Source organism: Ursus americanus, chromosome 28, assembly GCF_024610735.1.
Source record: "Ursus americanus isolate L20-20 chromosome 28, mUrsAme1.1.p, whole genome shotgun sequence".
NCBI lineage: Eukaryota > Metazoa > Chordata > Mammalia > Carnivora > Ursidae > Ursus > Ursus americanus.
Genome location: NC_142154.1, coordinates 37,616,707 through 37,630,920, shown reverse-complemented (window position 1 = coordinate 37,630,920; position 14,214 = coordinate 37,616,707). Strand labels below are relative to the sequence as shown.

General features: G+C 50.1%; 2 protein-coding genes across 2 annotated transcripts in view; one reads left to right on the top strand and one right to left on the bottom strand.

Annotated features, from left to right (window-relative positions):
* OAZ2 (ornithine decarboxylase antizyme 2) overlaps positions 1-4,766 on the bottom strand; it is a 30,943-nt gene extending 26,177 nt beyond the window's left edge. Inside the window, 1 exon segment of the mRNA XM_087856863.1 lies at positions 4,711-4,766. Coding sequence (XP_087712989.1) covers positions 4,711-4,751 — 41 coding nt within the window. The 5' untranslated portion in view covers positions 4,752-4,766.
* The window catches only part of ZNF609 (zinc finger protein 609), a 242,492-nt gene extending 237,678 nt beyond the window's left edge, over positions 1-4,814 (top strand). The window contains exon 10 of the mRNA XM_045810812.2: positions 4,729-4,814. The gene's annotated coding sequence lies outside the window, so the exon portion shown is untranslated. The remainder of the gene's footprint in view (positions 1-4,728) is intronic.
* The last annotated feature ends 9,400 nt before the right edge of the window (positions 4,815-14,214 follow it).

Sequence of the window (14,214 nt, the reverse complement as noted above, 5' to 3'; positions counted from 1 at the left end):
GGGTCTGAGGATAGGCACGCTGTCACCTACCCAGTGAGTTGCCCTCACAGACTCCAGTTTCCAACCCACTCCCTACTCCCTGAATCCGGATCTGGGGAAGAGAGGGGAGACTGTCTGGGCTTTGAGAGGTGGCAAAAATTCGTGAGGAACCCTGCCCCTTGGCTCCCAGGGCAGGAAATGCCTGGCGGAAGGCAAGGCAGTAGAAAGCACTAGAACGGAGAATGAGCAAGGAGCAAGTACTGCCTGGGGCGTGGGGTTCCGGACCCAAGCAGAATATTATTGTAGACCAACAGGAAAAACAAAAGTAGTGGTTCCCACCAACTTCCCAGCCCCAAGAAACTGGAAATGACTAGTGATTCCTTTCTGTTCCTCTCGGAATGGCCCCCCAGGCCTGTGAGCACATGCATCCCCTCCTGCCCGATTGAGATGGTTCTGTCCCAAAGACAGAATGAGGACTCTGAGTGGGGGGCTCTTGTTCCAACACTCTCTCCATTGCCAGGACTTGCTTTCACCTCTGGAGAAAAACTTAAAGAAAAATGACCCTTCCTTCCCACCCAGCCCCACTGGTCAAAATCTCCCTCACAGCCTATCTTCTGCCCCTCATACTAGGAATCATACTCTCGTGGAAGGAGGGACATCACTGGCTACCACATAGAGGGGAAAGGGCACACCCAGGAAAGGGCCGAAAGGTCCTGTTAGCCATCTGAAGTTTCCTAGGGATGGTGAGAAGGTAAGAGGGAAGGTCTGAGGAAGGCAACCTTCAGCGGACATCAAGGGAGAGGGAGGGGAGTGCAGGGGGGGGGTAGAGCAGCCAGAGGTTGGAACCCAGGGCCCTTGGCTCAGGGCCCAGTCTCTGATCTGCTGCATTGTTCAGCTATTTCCTTCCCTGGACGTAGTAAGCGGGTGGAGGGAACCAGGATCGCATGGCTGGGAGTAAATGGAGCAGGGTGGAGCTTGCATTGGGGGAGGGGACCTCAAGTCCGTTCCCACGACCAGCTGCCCTTCCGGCAGCCTTGGGACTGCGTGGGAAAAGGTCTTGGAAGTGCTGGGGACAGAGTGAGAGTGTGTGTGTGTGTGTGTGTGTGTGTGTGTGTTTATGCGCAGGCGCGTGCTTTTTCATTTGTGTCTGACTGCCTTGCTTGGATTTAGTCACAGGGTAAAGCCCTTTGAGAAATAGTCACCAGTCTATATTCCCATGGGCTCTGCCCTGGGAGAGGCATAAGAACCCTGCCCCAACTCCTGAGAGGAGGACACTGGAGGCCTCAGAACCAACTCCTCTTAACTTCTAGTGAATCTACATTGGCTGACTTCCCTGGGTTTATGAGGATGCTTCTAGAATCTTCTGCAGAGCTCCCAACTTCCTGGCAGAGCTCTACTACGAGCTGGATGGTGGACAGCAGGTGGGAACCAGACATGGGCAGTGAAGTCAACCATTCCCACAGCATCTCCCTAAGAAGCCTACAGTTCTTCATAACCACAGATCTTGGAGCCAGGTGGCATGCCAAGAGATTACTTGATGGTCCAGTGCTCTGCCTTTAGGCAAGAAGCCTTAAAACAAAGATCACAAACTAGCAGCCCACAGGTCAAATGCATCCTGCCTCTTTTGACCAGCACAGCACTTAAGAAATTTTTGAACCAATACTGAAAGATTTCACACAAAAAAAATCCCAATTTCTTTCTATAGACTCTTGAAGAAGATATGGTTGACACTGATGCCATGTTTCCCCCAGACAGCACTGAGTAGGCTGAGTAATGACTGTTCCTGTGGAAAGGGCTTGGGCTGTCGTCCATTTTGCCACAGTCCCCACCACCCCCATTGTCCTCAACACTGAAGCTCAACACACTTGCACGATCATGACATCATTTTCTGGGCCCTTGTCTCTATCAAAAGTGGAGCCATAAAAGAAACCATGAGGGCCACCTGTTTCTAGAGAGAATATTTCTACCCAGCCAGGCATATCTGTGAGCAAATAAAGATGGGATTTAGTGTCCTCCCACCACCTTTTCTGCATAATCCCCTCCGCTTTCCAGTGAGTGATGCTTAATGCCAGCCTCTGACAACACTGTCACAGGCTTTGTGCCAAAATTAACCTCCTCTCTTTCCCTCACCCCCAAATCACAATTCTCCTTTTCTCAGTGAGCAGATTCCAGTCGTAAGCCATAAAAAAAGTCATGTATTAGAGCAATCGCAGCCCATCCCCCAACCCCTCGCTGCTAATGACCTTGTGAAAAACCTGCAACTCCTTACCTAGGTGTTCTCTCAGGAAGCAACCTGTGCGTGTGAATGCACGGAAGCACTCGGGAAGGAGCTAACACCAAACGGAAAACCAAGGTCACCTCTGGGGAGGTGGGGAGGGGACCAGAAATGGAGGCGATGGTCCCAAGCCTATCCCTAAAGCTTGAATATTTTACAAGGAGAATATAATCATGCGTAACTTGCAGAATTAAAATTCAGAGCAGAGAGGCCTTAGCCTGGTAACTGTTAGTCTCGCCCCAACTTACCTTTCATGCTTATCTCCATGAAGGGCTCTACTCACAGTTCCCCATCCCCCAGTTTCTGTGCCCATACCTTTTCTCTTCTTCCTACCCAGAATGCCTTTCTCGCCTCCGCTACCAAGCCAAATCCAGACCATCCCCCAAGGCAGCAGTCTTTCAAAAATTTAGCCCATGAACACCCTAAACAAAATTTTAATTTATGTACCCTTCAATAAAGCAGATTTTTAAAAACCATGTATTCTCTTGAAATTAAAAAATTTTTTTTTCCAACTAGGTTTAAATACAGTCGACCATTGAACAATGCGGGTGTTAGGGGTGCCAACTCCTGCACGGTCAAAACCCCATGTATAACTTCTGACTCCCCCAAAACTCAACTACGAATAGCCTACTGTTGATTGGGCACCTTACCAATAACATAGTCCATTAACACATATTTCATATATTATATGTATTACATACTGTATTCTTACAATAAAGTAAGCTAAAGAAAATGTTACTAGAAAACCGTAAGAAAAAAAAACACATTTACAAATACAGTACAGTACTGTAAAAAAAAAAAAAAAAATCCAGGAGCGTCTGGCTTGCTCAGTCAGTACAGCAGGCAACTCTTGATCTCGGGGTTGTGAATTTGAGCCCCATGTCGGGTGTAGAGATTACTTAAAAATCTTGGAGCATCTGGGTGGCTCAATTAGTTAAGCATCTGCCTTCAGCTCAGGTCATGATCTCAGGGTCCCGGGATTGAGCCCCACGGGCTCCACGCTCAGCAGGGTCTGCTTCTCCCTCTCCTTCTGCCCCTCCCCTTGCTTGTACTCTCTCTCAAATAAATATTTTTTTAAAAATAAAATAAAATCTTTAAAAAAATCCACATATAAGTGGACCCTCACAATTCAAACCCATGGTGTTTAAGGGTCAACTGCAGTTGCAAAGGATAGGAATTCTGGTGTAATGGACACACTCACATTTTAAAATAAAACTGGAATCACAGGGATCTAATATCATCAACCATTTGCAAAATACATAAGCAAGCTCTTTAATAGAGGAAAATTTACATCACTGTTTTGCTCTTGGAATGTGAATGTGAATGAATTCTCCTTGAAGAATTTTCTACTTCTCCCACATAATGCTATCCTAATGTAATATATAGTTTATGGTTGAAAATCTCTTATTGATCATCAAACAATACTTCTCTGTCATAAATGTATATACACATATAAATATATATATATATATAAATTAAAATTGTATTCTTACGTTTTGTGGCCAAAAGACTCCAGAGTTTAAATTTTTCTTCTGGATTGACTTATTATTACGATTAATATTTGTTCACTGTTTGTCAAAACAACATAAATATATTGCAAATCTTGATAGAGCATTATTAAACATAAGGAGTAAAAAAATATATATTTTGAAGATTTATTTGAGAGAAAGAAAGCGAGAGTCAGAGCACAAGTGGAGGGGGAGGGGCGCAGGGAGAGAGAGACGCAGGCTCCATGCTGAGCAGGGAGCCGGATTCGGGGTTTGATCCCAGGACCCTGGGATCATGAACTGAGCCAAAGGCAGACGGCTGAACCAACTGAGCCACTGAGGTGTCCCAGTAAAAATATTTTTAAAGTAAGCTCTACACCCAGCGTGAAGCTTGAACTCACAACCAAGATCAAGAAATCAAGAGCTTTACCAACTGAGCCAGCCAGGCACTCCAAGGAGCAAAATTTGTAAGAAATACAACCCATACTGAGATAGTTGTATACATGCTGAAATGAGACCGAGATCAACATCAATTTTATCCCTACATCCTGTTTTTATAGATTATAATGCTGAGAAATCTCATTCACATAAATAAGTACATGGGAATGGAAGAAGTTCAGGCAGAGTCACTCAATACCACCGAGTCATCCAACCAGTAAACAACTGAATTTGTTTCACCTCCTTCAATGGTTGAAAGCAAAATATTGGAAATTTTTGATTTGCAAAACGATTCATTACCCAGACACCTTGAGTCATTCACTTTCTCAATATTGAAATCAGTACTTTAAATTGTTTCTTTGGAGCCCCAGAGATTTTTACACACCGAAGGCAATACACCAAAATAAGAGTTAGGATGGGGAAAAGATAACTCCTTTGTATAACGGTACAGGTTAAGTTAGGCTGTAGTAATAAGCAACCTTAAAATCTCAATTGCTTTAAACCAACAAAGATTCTTCCCCCCCAACTCACGATACGTGTCCATCGCAGGTCAGCTGGGGGTTCTGATTCATGCCGTCGTCACTTGGGGATCCAGACTCCACCATCTGAAATGTCATCAGTCGCCACGGCAGAGAGAAGGTAAGAAGCAGAATCATACACTGGCTCTTAAATGCTTCCACCCAGAAGACACATTTTTGCTCATACTGGCCAAAGCAAGCCACATGGCCACATCTCACCTTTTTTTTTTTTAGAAGATATATGTATTTCTTTTGAGAGAGAGCGAGCGAGTGCATGAGTGAGAGGGGCAGAGGGAGAGGGAGCGAGAACTCAAAACAGAACCCCTGCTCTATCCCACAATCCTGAGATCATCTGAGCCGAAATCAAGAGTCAGAGGCCCAACCCACTGCGCCATGCAGGAGCCCCAACACCTGACTTCTAAAAGCAAAGAAGGAGAACAGGGAACATGTGTGAGCAGCACTGATGGTTAACACGCTTCTCTTTTGTAAAGCCGGAGGCCAGAAATTGTGGAAATGAAGGGAGGTGAGACGAGGCGTTAGGAAGCACAGACTAGTCCTTGTTGAAGGACTGAAGTTTCTTTGAAGATGGAAACCATATTTTAAGTATTTATATGCCCCACACTATCTAGCAAGGACAGTTAGAATTTAGGAGTCCTACTTGATGTCTGTAGTCGGAATAACCTTCTTGCCCTGAGGATTACAATTGAGATGACTGCACAGCTCCTCCCATCCCACTCCTTTCCACTTAACAGCGACCAGCGTCTTGACACTGCACTTCTGCAAAGCTGTGGGTAATGATGAGCCATTGAAGGCTCTCGAAAGGTCTGTGGGGAGTGGGTTTAGGCGCATGCCCTGACATCAGTGAACGCTGGGTGGTTTCGGGACCTGCGAGGCGGGCGGTGGGGCGGGGCAAGGGAGTCCAGGTAGAAAGTCGCACTCCAGAGGTGATGCAGGGAATGGCGAGCCACACTGTACCCTCAGGGACCGACCCCAGACACGTTCCTGAACTCCAGATTCAGGGTTGAAACCTGGATTCAGGGTTGAAATCGGCACCACTGGCGAAGGGTGAATACAAACCTCACGCTTCCGCCAGTCAAAACCAAACGTTCTCTGCTCCCCGACCCTGCCCCCTGGTGGCCTCTCGAGGCATTGCCGATACAGATTCCTGTCAAAAGGAAGCCGAATTCTCAACGGGGCAGATCTGGGATTGACGTGGGTGAGGAGAAGACGGCCAAAATTGCTTCTGTAGAAAAAGAAAGAAACATAGAAGGGAGAGGAGGGGGACGTAACACATGGGTTGAGTGCAACTGAGCACTTGCGGGGAGTTTTTGTCCCTGGACTCACTGCCCAAAGAAATCTTTGAGTTGCAAACCAACAACACCTGGGCATGGTTTAGTCCATGCAACAGTTTTTAGATTTTTGGGTTAGTGGCCAACATCAGAGATCAGGAATTTGCATATTAAAATCTGAATATCCGATTTCTCTTGAAAAATCAAAACATCAAGCCATACGAGGCCACCATCCTGCAAAGAAGCAGCTTCTGGGGCTGAGAAGCACGGTCCCTTTCAGCAGGCCTGAGCCCTCCTGCCGGCAGGCTGCCCCCCTCAGTGCCACTCCCCCACCCTGTAGGCTGGGAGTCTGCAGCTCCTGACTAAGGTGGACATTTCATGGAGAGCAGGATCAAAAGACAGCAGGATGGGGCCAACCAGTCATCCAGGGCTTGACTTGCCTCAGAATATCCCCACTAAGCATCGTCCAGCTTATGCTTGAAGACCCTGGGAGATAAGAACATCATTGCCTAATAAGGCAGCCCATTGCACCTTCAGAGAACTCCAACTGCTTTCATAGGGCGGGAGGGGTCTGTTGAGGTGGCATTCTCTTGAGGACACATGTCCAGAGAGAAGAGACTTGCCTGCAATATTGTCTCAAAAGTGACGTAGCCACTGAGCAGACATGTATTGGGCACCACCAGGTGCCCTAGACTACGCTGGTGAGTGATGATGGCATGACCCGTGCCCTAAAGAAACTTCCAGTGTGGGTGGAGACCAGTCAGGTTTACACAGATGATATCAACACCTGGCAGGGCTAACTGATGGAGTGACATTTGGGAATAGCGCCCTGAAAAGGAGCCGTCCACATTTGAGCCTCCAAGGAGCTCTATCCCTGCCATTCCCAGACATGAGAAATTAAACACATACGCTTTGAAAATGTCAGTGGTGGTTATAAAGATCCGTGCCATTCCTGGCACATTCCTAGGGACATCTTAGGGGTTTAATCCGTGAGCCAGAAGGGCATACAGGTAACTGACTTGATCTTTTGTCAAACAGTGAGCCAGGACACCTGAGTTTTATGTCAATTTTGCATAACTGAGTGAATTTGGGCACATCTCTTTGCCTCTTAGGGCCAAGGCTTCTCCACCTGTGAACGCAAGCACGGGGCTGGATCAAGTTTCTCAGGATCTAATATTTACTTTCATATCCCCAATGCCAGCACAGCAACTGGCTATCTACAATACAAACTATGTACAAATACAGTAGGTGCTCCCTAAATAAATGTATTTTTTTATTCAATTTTTTTTTTTTAAAGTAAACTCTATTCCCAACATGGGGCTTGAACTCACGACCCCAAGATCAAGAGTCCCAAGCTCTGCGGACTGAACCATCCAGGAGCTCCAATGTTAATAATGCTCCCTAAATATTTGTGATTGCCCGCCGACTCTGCCCCTGAGGGCATTAGCCAAACAGTGGCACCCAGAACAAATGGACCCGGAAGTAGCCCCAGGCGGAGTTCCTCCTGGGAGGTCAAAAGGGAAAAACATCTGTGTGAGGCTTGGGAGCATTTTTGACCACAAGAGGGCGCCAGAGCCTCACTCCACCCACCTGGCTCCTGGGAAGAGGGAGGCCTCATCAGAGGCCACCTGCCTAGTGCTGTCTTGTGTGAGCAGAAACGTGGCCTCGGGAGCCACTGGGCCAAGACAAGACGTCTGAGATGTAAACAGGAGTGAACATGGGACAACGGAAGATGTGGAGGAGGGAGGACAGGGAAAGAGCCAAAGATCGAGAAAGAGACTCACTGGCGTCCCAGGACACACCTAGAGAGACATCAGGAAATGAGACCTGGGGTGAGGTCGCACTGAATCCCCAAGTTACCTCAATTTCAGAGGGAAAAACCTCTCTCTTTGAGTATCTCAGAGCCTGCACAGTGGTCAGCAAATGTCTTGACTTGAATGCACAGAAAAGAAAGGGCCAGAAGCCAGATTGAGGTGGGTCCTGAATGCCTGAGTTTGACAATCAGCTCATAGGCTCTAGAGAACCATGAAAGACAGTCCTTTGAAACTGTGAAAGTAGTATTTGGGCATGATTCATCTGTGGCTGTGGACAGGAGAGATTTAAATATATACGTCCATAGGGGCGCCTGGCTGGATTAATCAGAAGAGCACGTGACTCCTCATCTCGGGGTCATGAGTTCAAGCCCTATGTTGGGTGTAGAAATTACTTAAAAAAACAATGGGACGCCTGGGTGGCTCATTTGGTAAAGTGTCTACCTTCAGCTCAGGTCATGATCCCAGGGTCCTGGTTAGTGGGGAGCCTGCTTCTCCCTCTCCCTCTGCTCCCCCCCACTCCCACCTGTGCTCTCTCGCTCTCTCTGTCAAATAAATAAAATCTTCTTTAAAAATAAACAAAAACCTTAAAAAAATATACATCCATGAAGAGTATATGCAAAGAAATTTGGGGGAATTGATCTTTGGGGAAAATCCCCTTCATGGTGCTTCTCTCTCCATCTCTTTCCTGAAACCCAAGCCGCCTTCCAGGAGGCACAGTCCGTCAGTTCCAGGGATGAGAACCTGGGCCTGGAGAGAGAAGCTGGCACAGCCGAGAAGCCTCTATTAGGAGAGGCCGCCTTTACCAGGGGCTGAAGTCTACGGTGTCCTGCTCTGGAAGCTGAGGAGTTACGTTGGGGTGGGAAATGGGGGCCTCTCCCTCCACGCCCACATCTTAAACCATCCACGTGGCTGTTCTGAGAAGCCGAGCACAGAACCACGAAACAGGGCTCCACAGCAGGGTCTGGACTCAGGGGAGGGGAGGCGGAGGAGAACAGGAGGGCGGCGTCCAGGGGGAAAAGGGAAACTGACCCACTGGGAAGCTTTGACTACTTTCTTCATTGGGGGCGCAGGGGGGGCAGAGGGAGAGAGGGACTTAAGCAGGCTCCAGCCCTGCATGGAGCCTGATACGGGCTTGATCTCACAACCCTGAGATCATGACCTGAGCCAAATTCAAGAGTTAGGTGTTTAATAAACGGAGCCACCCAGACGCCCTGGAACCGCCAACTTCGAAATCTTCCCCTCCTGGTTACTATGGACGTAAGTGGATCCACAGTCCAGATCTACAGTTGCACCCCCAGAACGGGAACTGTGACCTGAGCACCAAACACAGGCTACGGAGGGAATGAACATCCAACGAGAGTTTGTGGCAAAGATGAGCGCGGAGAGAGAATGAATGGGTAAGAGGGTGGGGTCCCTCCCCTCATTGACGGGAGCCAAAGACAACTTTGGCACCTCTCCAGACCTGAACTTCCTGTCCATGCAATGGAGATGGTTATTCCCCAGACCGCATTCCAGAGCAACTGCAGAAATCAGACAAGAGCGCTTGGTGACCACGGGCTGTGGACGTAGCCCCCGCCTGCTCTCCTAGCCCCGTGATTTTAAGTTATGGAAAGCCACAAACTCAAGTCATTCATCTTGAGTGATAAAAACTACTCATTCAGGCGGCATCGCAAAGATGCAGTCGCTTACAAACGCCAACCAGACCATCCAGTCAGGTACAGGGAGCTGCTACACGTGCATGTAACCCTGCTCTGGCCAAGTTAGGAATCAAGTCTGCCTTCAGAGATGTCTGGGCTCTGACCACCCTTATGCAGGGGTTTTTCCTTCGTACAACTGTAATGGTTGGAGCCATTGTTTCTTGCTCCTTTGGCTAGCCTCTTTCTTAACCAGGTAACTAGAAAGGTGTGGGTAACCACTGGCTCTTCTTGGTGCCCAAGTGGGGCTTTTCTAGCTTCCATGATGCTCTTCCAGAGATTCCCAAGAGCCCTGGCCTTTGTGGGACCCTGTGGCCCACAATTACAGAGAAGCACTTAACTCTGGACAGGGATGCCAGAAAATTGGGTCTTGAGCCTTTTGCTTTCCGTGGGACTGCCCCTCTTTTTTTCTTTTTAGGTTTATGTATTCATTTGAGAGAGAGAGAAAGAGAGAAGGCAGGGGGAGGGGCAGAGGGAGAGGGAGAGAAGCAGACTCCCCACTAGGCATGGAGCCCCGATGTGGGGCTTGATCCCAGGACCCTGAGATCATGACCTGAGCGGAAATCAAGAGTCAGACGCTTAACCGACTGAGCCATCCGGGTGCCCCTCTGTGGGACCCTTCTAACTTCAATTTCCATAGCCGTAAAAAGTAGGTAATAATGCCTTTCTTGCTTATATCCCATGGTGTCTGCGAACGTGTTCTGTAAACCGTAAAGGCGTAGGTGACTCCACCACTGTTAAGTACGACCACTACCGTGGTCGGAACTCTCAGATCCTTCACTAGCTCTGGAGGCCTGCAGATGGCCTCTGGGATTCCTGGGCCTCCGCCCTCTCCTTCCTTCACATTCCTCCAGGCAGGAGGAGTTAAAAACCTTTTGAGGACCCTTGATCCCCTGGGGAAATAACCAAATTAGAGTCACTTCAATTCCATTACTTGTTAAGGATGAGAGAAAGATGAGCCAGCGTTCTTGTAAAGACAACCAGAGCCGAGGGTCACCGAGAGCCTAGAGTGCCTACTATGCTTTATGCACATTCCTGTTATCATTAGCCCTTCTAATACTGAGAGAAGGGCCCAGAAGCATAAAGAATATATACACATTCAGAGGGGAGAAGACAGGCTTTCATGGAATGATACAGCCATTCCTTATCTGAGACTCGTCTTACTAAATTATGTTGCATTTTCTCTACCACAGGCATAAATGGAAATACACTATCTTGGTTCTTGCACAGGCAGAAAGCCAGATGGATCCTATAGGCCCAACAATCTTACCCCTTAAGTCAAAAGAGAGACAGCACGGGGCTGGGCTGACGGTAGATAGGTCTCTCTGTCCCTTAATCCAGGAGCAGCACCCAGTATCCTAGAAAGAGATCAGGCTATACCGAGACCAAGACACCTGGGCAGGAAGCAGAGTGTGGCATGACAGGAAACCCGAGATCTAGTCCTGGCTTCTGGAACTGCCGGGATAGACTTCCAAACCCACGGCCATCCCGGGGCTGCTGCCTCTCTGGGCTAAAGGGTGTGTGTGTGTGTGTTTCTAGAATGGCCACGTGGGGTGGTGGAAGGAGCTAGGCTGGGAGTCAGGAGATACGAGTGAAGCATGCCTTAGCCGTTGTTTTTATAACCTTAGAGCAAACCACTTCATCTCTCTGCGTTTCAGTTTCCTCATCTGTAAAATCGGAGACTGGACTAAATACTCTCCATGCTAACATTCTGATTCTGATGGTCAAGGGCCCCTCAGAAAACCAGGCCAAGCGGTTTGCTCTAAGGTCATGAAGACCATGGCCAAGGGGCACCTGACCTCACTCACTGACCTCCCTCCCAATGCCAGCAGGGGCTCCCACTCACTCAACCCATTCAGAAGCCAGAGAAGGAGGGAGCCTGTGAATGTTGTCCGCACTGAGCAGAGAGTGTAGGTGGGCTGGGTGATGGTCAAGGAGACCCAGGGGAAACACCTCAGGAGCTCAGGCCCCCTTCCTGTCAGCTCTGGAATACTGACAGGACAGTGATCTGTCCAGTCTCTCCCCCTCTCACACAGGCGGGCCCTTAGCTCCTACATCCCCTCCTCCGTTGCTGAGGGAAAACATCAGCCAACAGGGCCCGCTCTCCTGGAGGTGGCCCATGATTGGGGGAAGGCTTTGCATGGAGGGAGAGGTAGGCGGGGCAGGCTATAGCTGGGTGGAGAAGTGTTTGCTTCTTCCTCCCGACACTTTGTAGGAGTCTTTCTTCTTCCATGTTTACTTTTCCCTTTCAGGGTCCCCTTTCTCTAACCCTACTCTGAGGGGCTTTGCCCTATTACTCAGGGATATTTGCATTCTGACAGAGAGCACCTCAAGATCAAAAAAGCTCTATTCCAGACCTCAGAAAATGGAGCTGGGCAGGGCACATGCATGACAGGCAAGGCAGGGAGGAAAGGGCAAGGGACCGGTGAGTCCCCTTCCTTCCTGAGACTTCTGGGACCCCATGGAGCCTAAACCTTTACCCTGTGCTGATTCTCAAGGAAGCTCAATGTCAGTCCACACAGCCTGCAAGTTCCAAAGGTGGGCGAGGGAACCTAACCTCCTGCAAAGGCTCCGAACTAAGCCACGTCCTTGTTCAGACAGCAGTGCCCAAGAACGGCCGAGTACCATCTTTGCCCCAGGAAATCCAGAGCCAGCTGTGGCCAGGCAGAGGGGGTAGCCTGGGCTCCCCAGTGCCTTGACAAGCGTCCATTTACTCAGGCCTCACTCCATTTACTCCGGCCTCACTCGTGTGTGAAAGGGAGCGTGGGGGGGGGGGAAGCGTGCACTTGTGAAGACGGCCTCCTTTGCCACAGAGATGATCTTGGTGCTGCTGGGAGGGACACCCCCCGCAACACCAAGCCAAAGAAGGTTGTTCCCAGATGCCTAAAATCCTTTCAGAAAGGAGCGAAGCCTTTCACCTGTATTCAGATCAGGATTAAACCCCTCTGGGAAGGAGTAAGGTGCTTTTTGGAAGAAGCCCAGCATGGGTGACAGGACCTGGCTCCTTCTGACCTGTCTTACTGTCCTTGCCAGGAAGCCTTTTAACTATTTGCGTTCACAGCTTTGCAGTTCAGTCCAGACAGATCTTTCTGCGAAGGCCTCTCACCCTGAGGAGAGGCCCTGGTCCAGCTGGAGAGCCCCTCTGGGATGGCCTCAGGGCCCCCTCTTCTTCCTGGCTCCTCCTCTCAGACCCAGGCCTGGGCCCTGCTCAATAAGGCGTGAAGGAGGCCCTCCAGGGAAGCCAGAGGAGCGGGGGCCTTTAAATTATGGAGCAGCTTTCCTAGCCCCTCTCGGAAAAGCCCAGCGCCCCAGCTAAATAATTCACCACCTCAGGAAGACCCAGTGGTTCCTGACACAGCTGAAGTCGGTCAGGCAGCAGCTTGGCCCTGGGGGTGGGCGGGTGGGGCTTGGAGCAGCTCCCCACCAGTAGTACGAGAGGCTTCAGGCTGGGGAGCAATGCCTGGCTGGTCCAGATACCACAGGGAGGTGAGGGGTACAGACAGGAAAGCATCAGCCCCCTCCTCAGGCTGCTGTGCTGGTGTGAACACAGCCACCAATTCCCCTCCTCCCACCCAGACCTCCCTCTGGGGTCCCCGTAACCGTCCCCCTGCCACCCTGCCAGGCTCCTCCTCCCTCATAACACCTAGGGCGTGTTCTCCCTTCGCGTGCAGACACCAGCTCGGGGTGCGCGTGTCACCCCATAACCTTTAACAGCTGACACACTCATCAGAACACCTCAGACCCAAATCCCCCAGTGCAGGGCTGGGATTCAGAAAAGGTGAGGCAAGGAGGAGACAGGGAGACCAGGGCCAGCCACAGCTGCTCCCGTTTTGCTCAGAGCAAGGCTGGAATAAAACCCTGCAGCTGGGGGCCTCTGGGGCCTCTTCTGCCCTCCCTTTCTAGGCACAGCTTCGAGCCAAGCTGTGAAGGGTATGAGGTGGGGGGTGGGGTGTAGACGGAAAAGACAAATAGCAAAGCCAGGAGGACAGTGCTCCAACCCTCCAGGAGCTGGAAAGGATTGCAAACCACCACTTCACAGGTGAAGAAACTGAGGCCCCAAAGCACAAAAACAACTGGGCCAGCTGCAGGTGTCCTGACTGGGTTCAGGCCAGTCCAGGGTCTGGGCTCCACACGGCTTCCCTGACCTTCATACCCGCGTACTCCGGCTTCCAGCAAAATCTCCCCTCAGGAATCAGCCTCCACAGGGAGCTCACGGGGAGCCTACACGGGTGCAGAAGCATCGCCCTTTCTGGGCCAGACTCCTGGGTTCTCCATCCCTCCAGCACAGCCTCAGAAGACATACACCAAAGACAACTTCCTGGAGGAGCCCATCCTCTCACACCACCGTCCTTTTCTGCTAGAGGGCCTGAAAAGGCCAAGGCCAGGAAGGGTCAGCCACCTGGAGCACAGCACCCAGAGAAAACAAAGGTCCCACTTGGGTGTTTCCTCTGGGTGCGGGAAATCTCCATCCATATCCTCAGAACTGGGATGAGGACAGAGTTGAATGAATGGCTAGCAAATATGCCCCCACCGTGGGGTCCTCGGCAAGTCCCCTTTCCTCCAGGACTGAAGTTAGACAACAAGGGAAGGAAGGAGAGGCTACTTGAGCCCTAGGGCCCGGGCCCACTTCACCTCCTTCCCCCAGCTCGCAACGTCAACCCTTTAGTTGTGCCCTCCCGGCGGCCATCTGTGTCCCATGGAAGCAAAGGTCAGAGAGCAG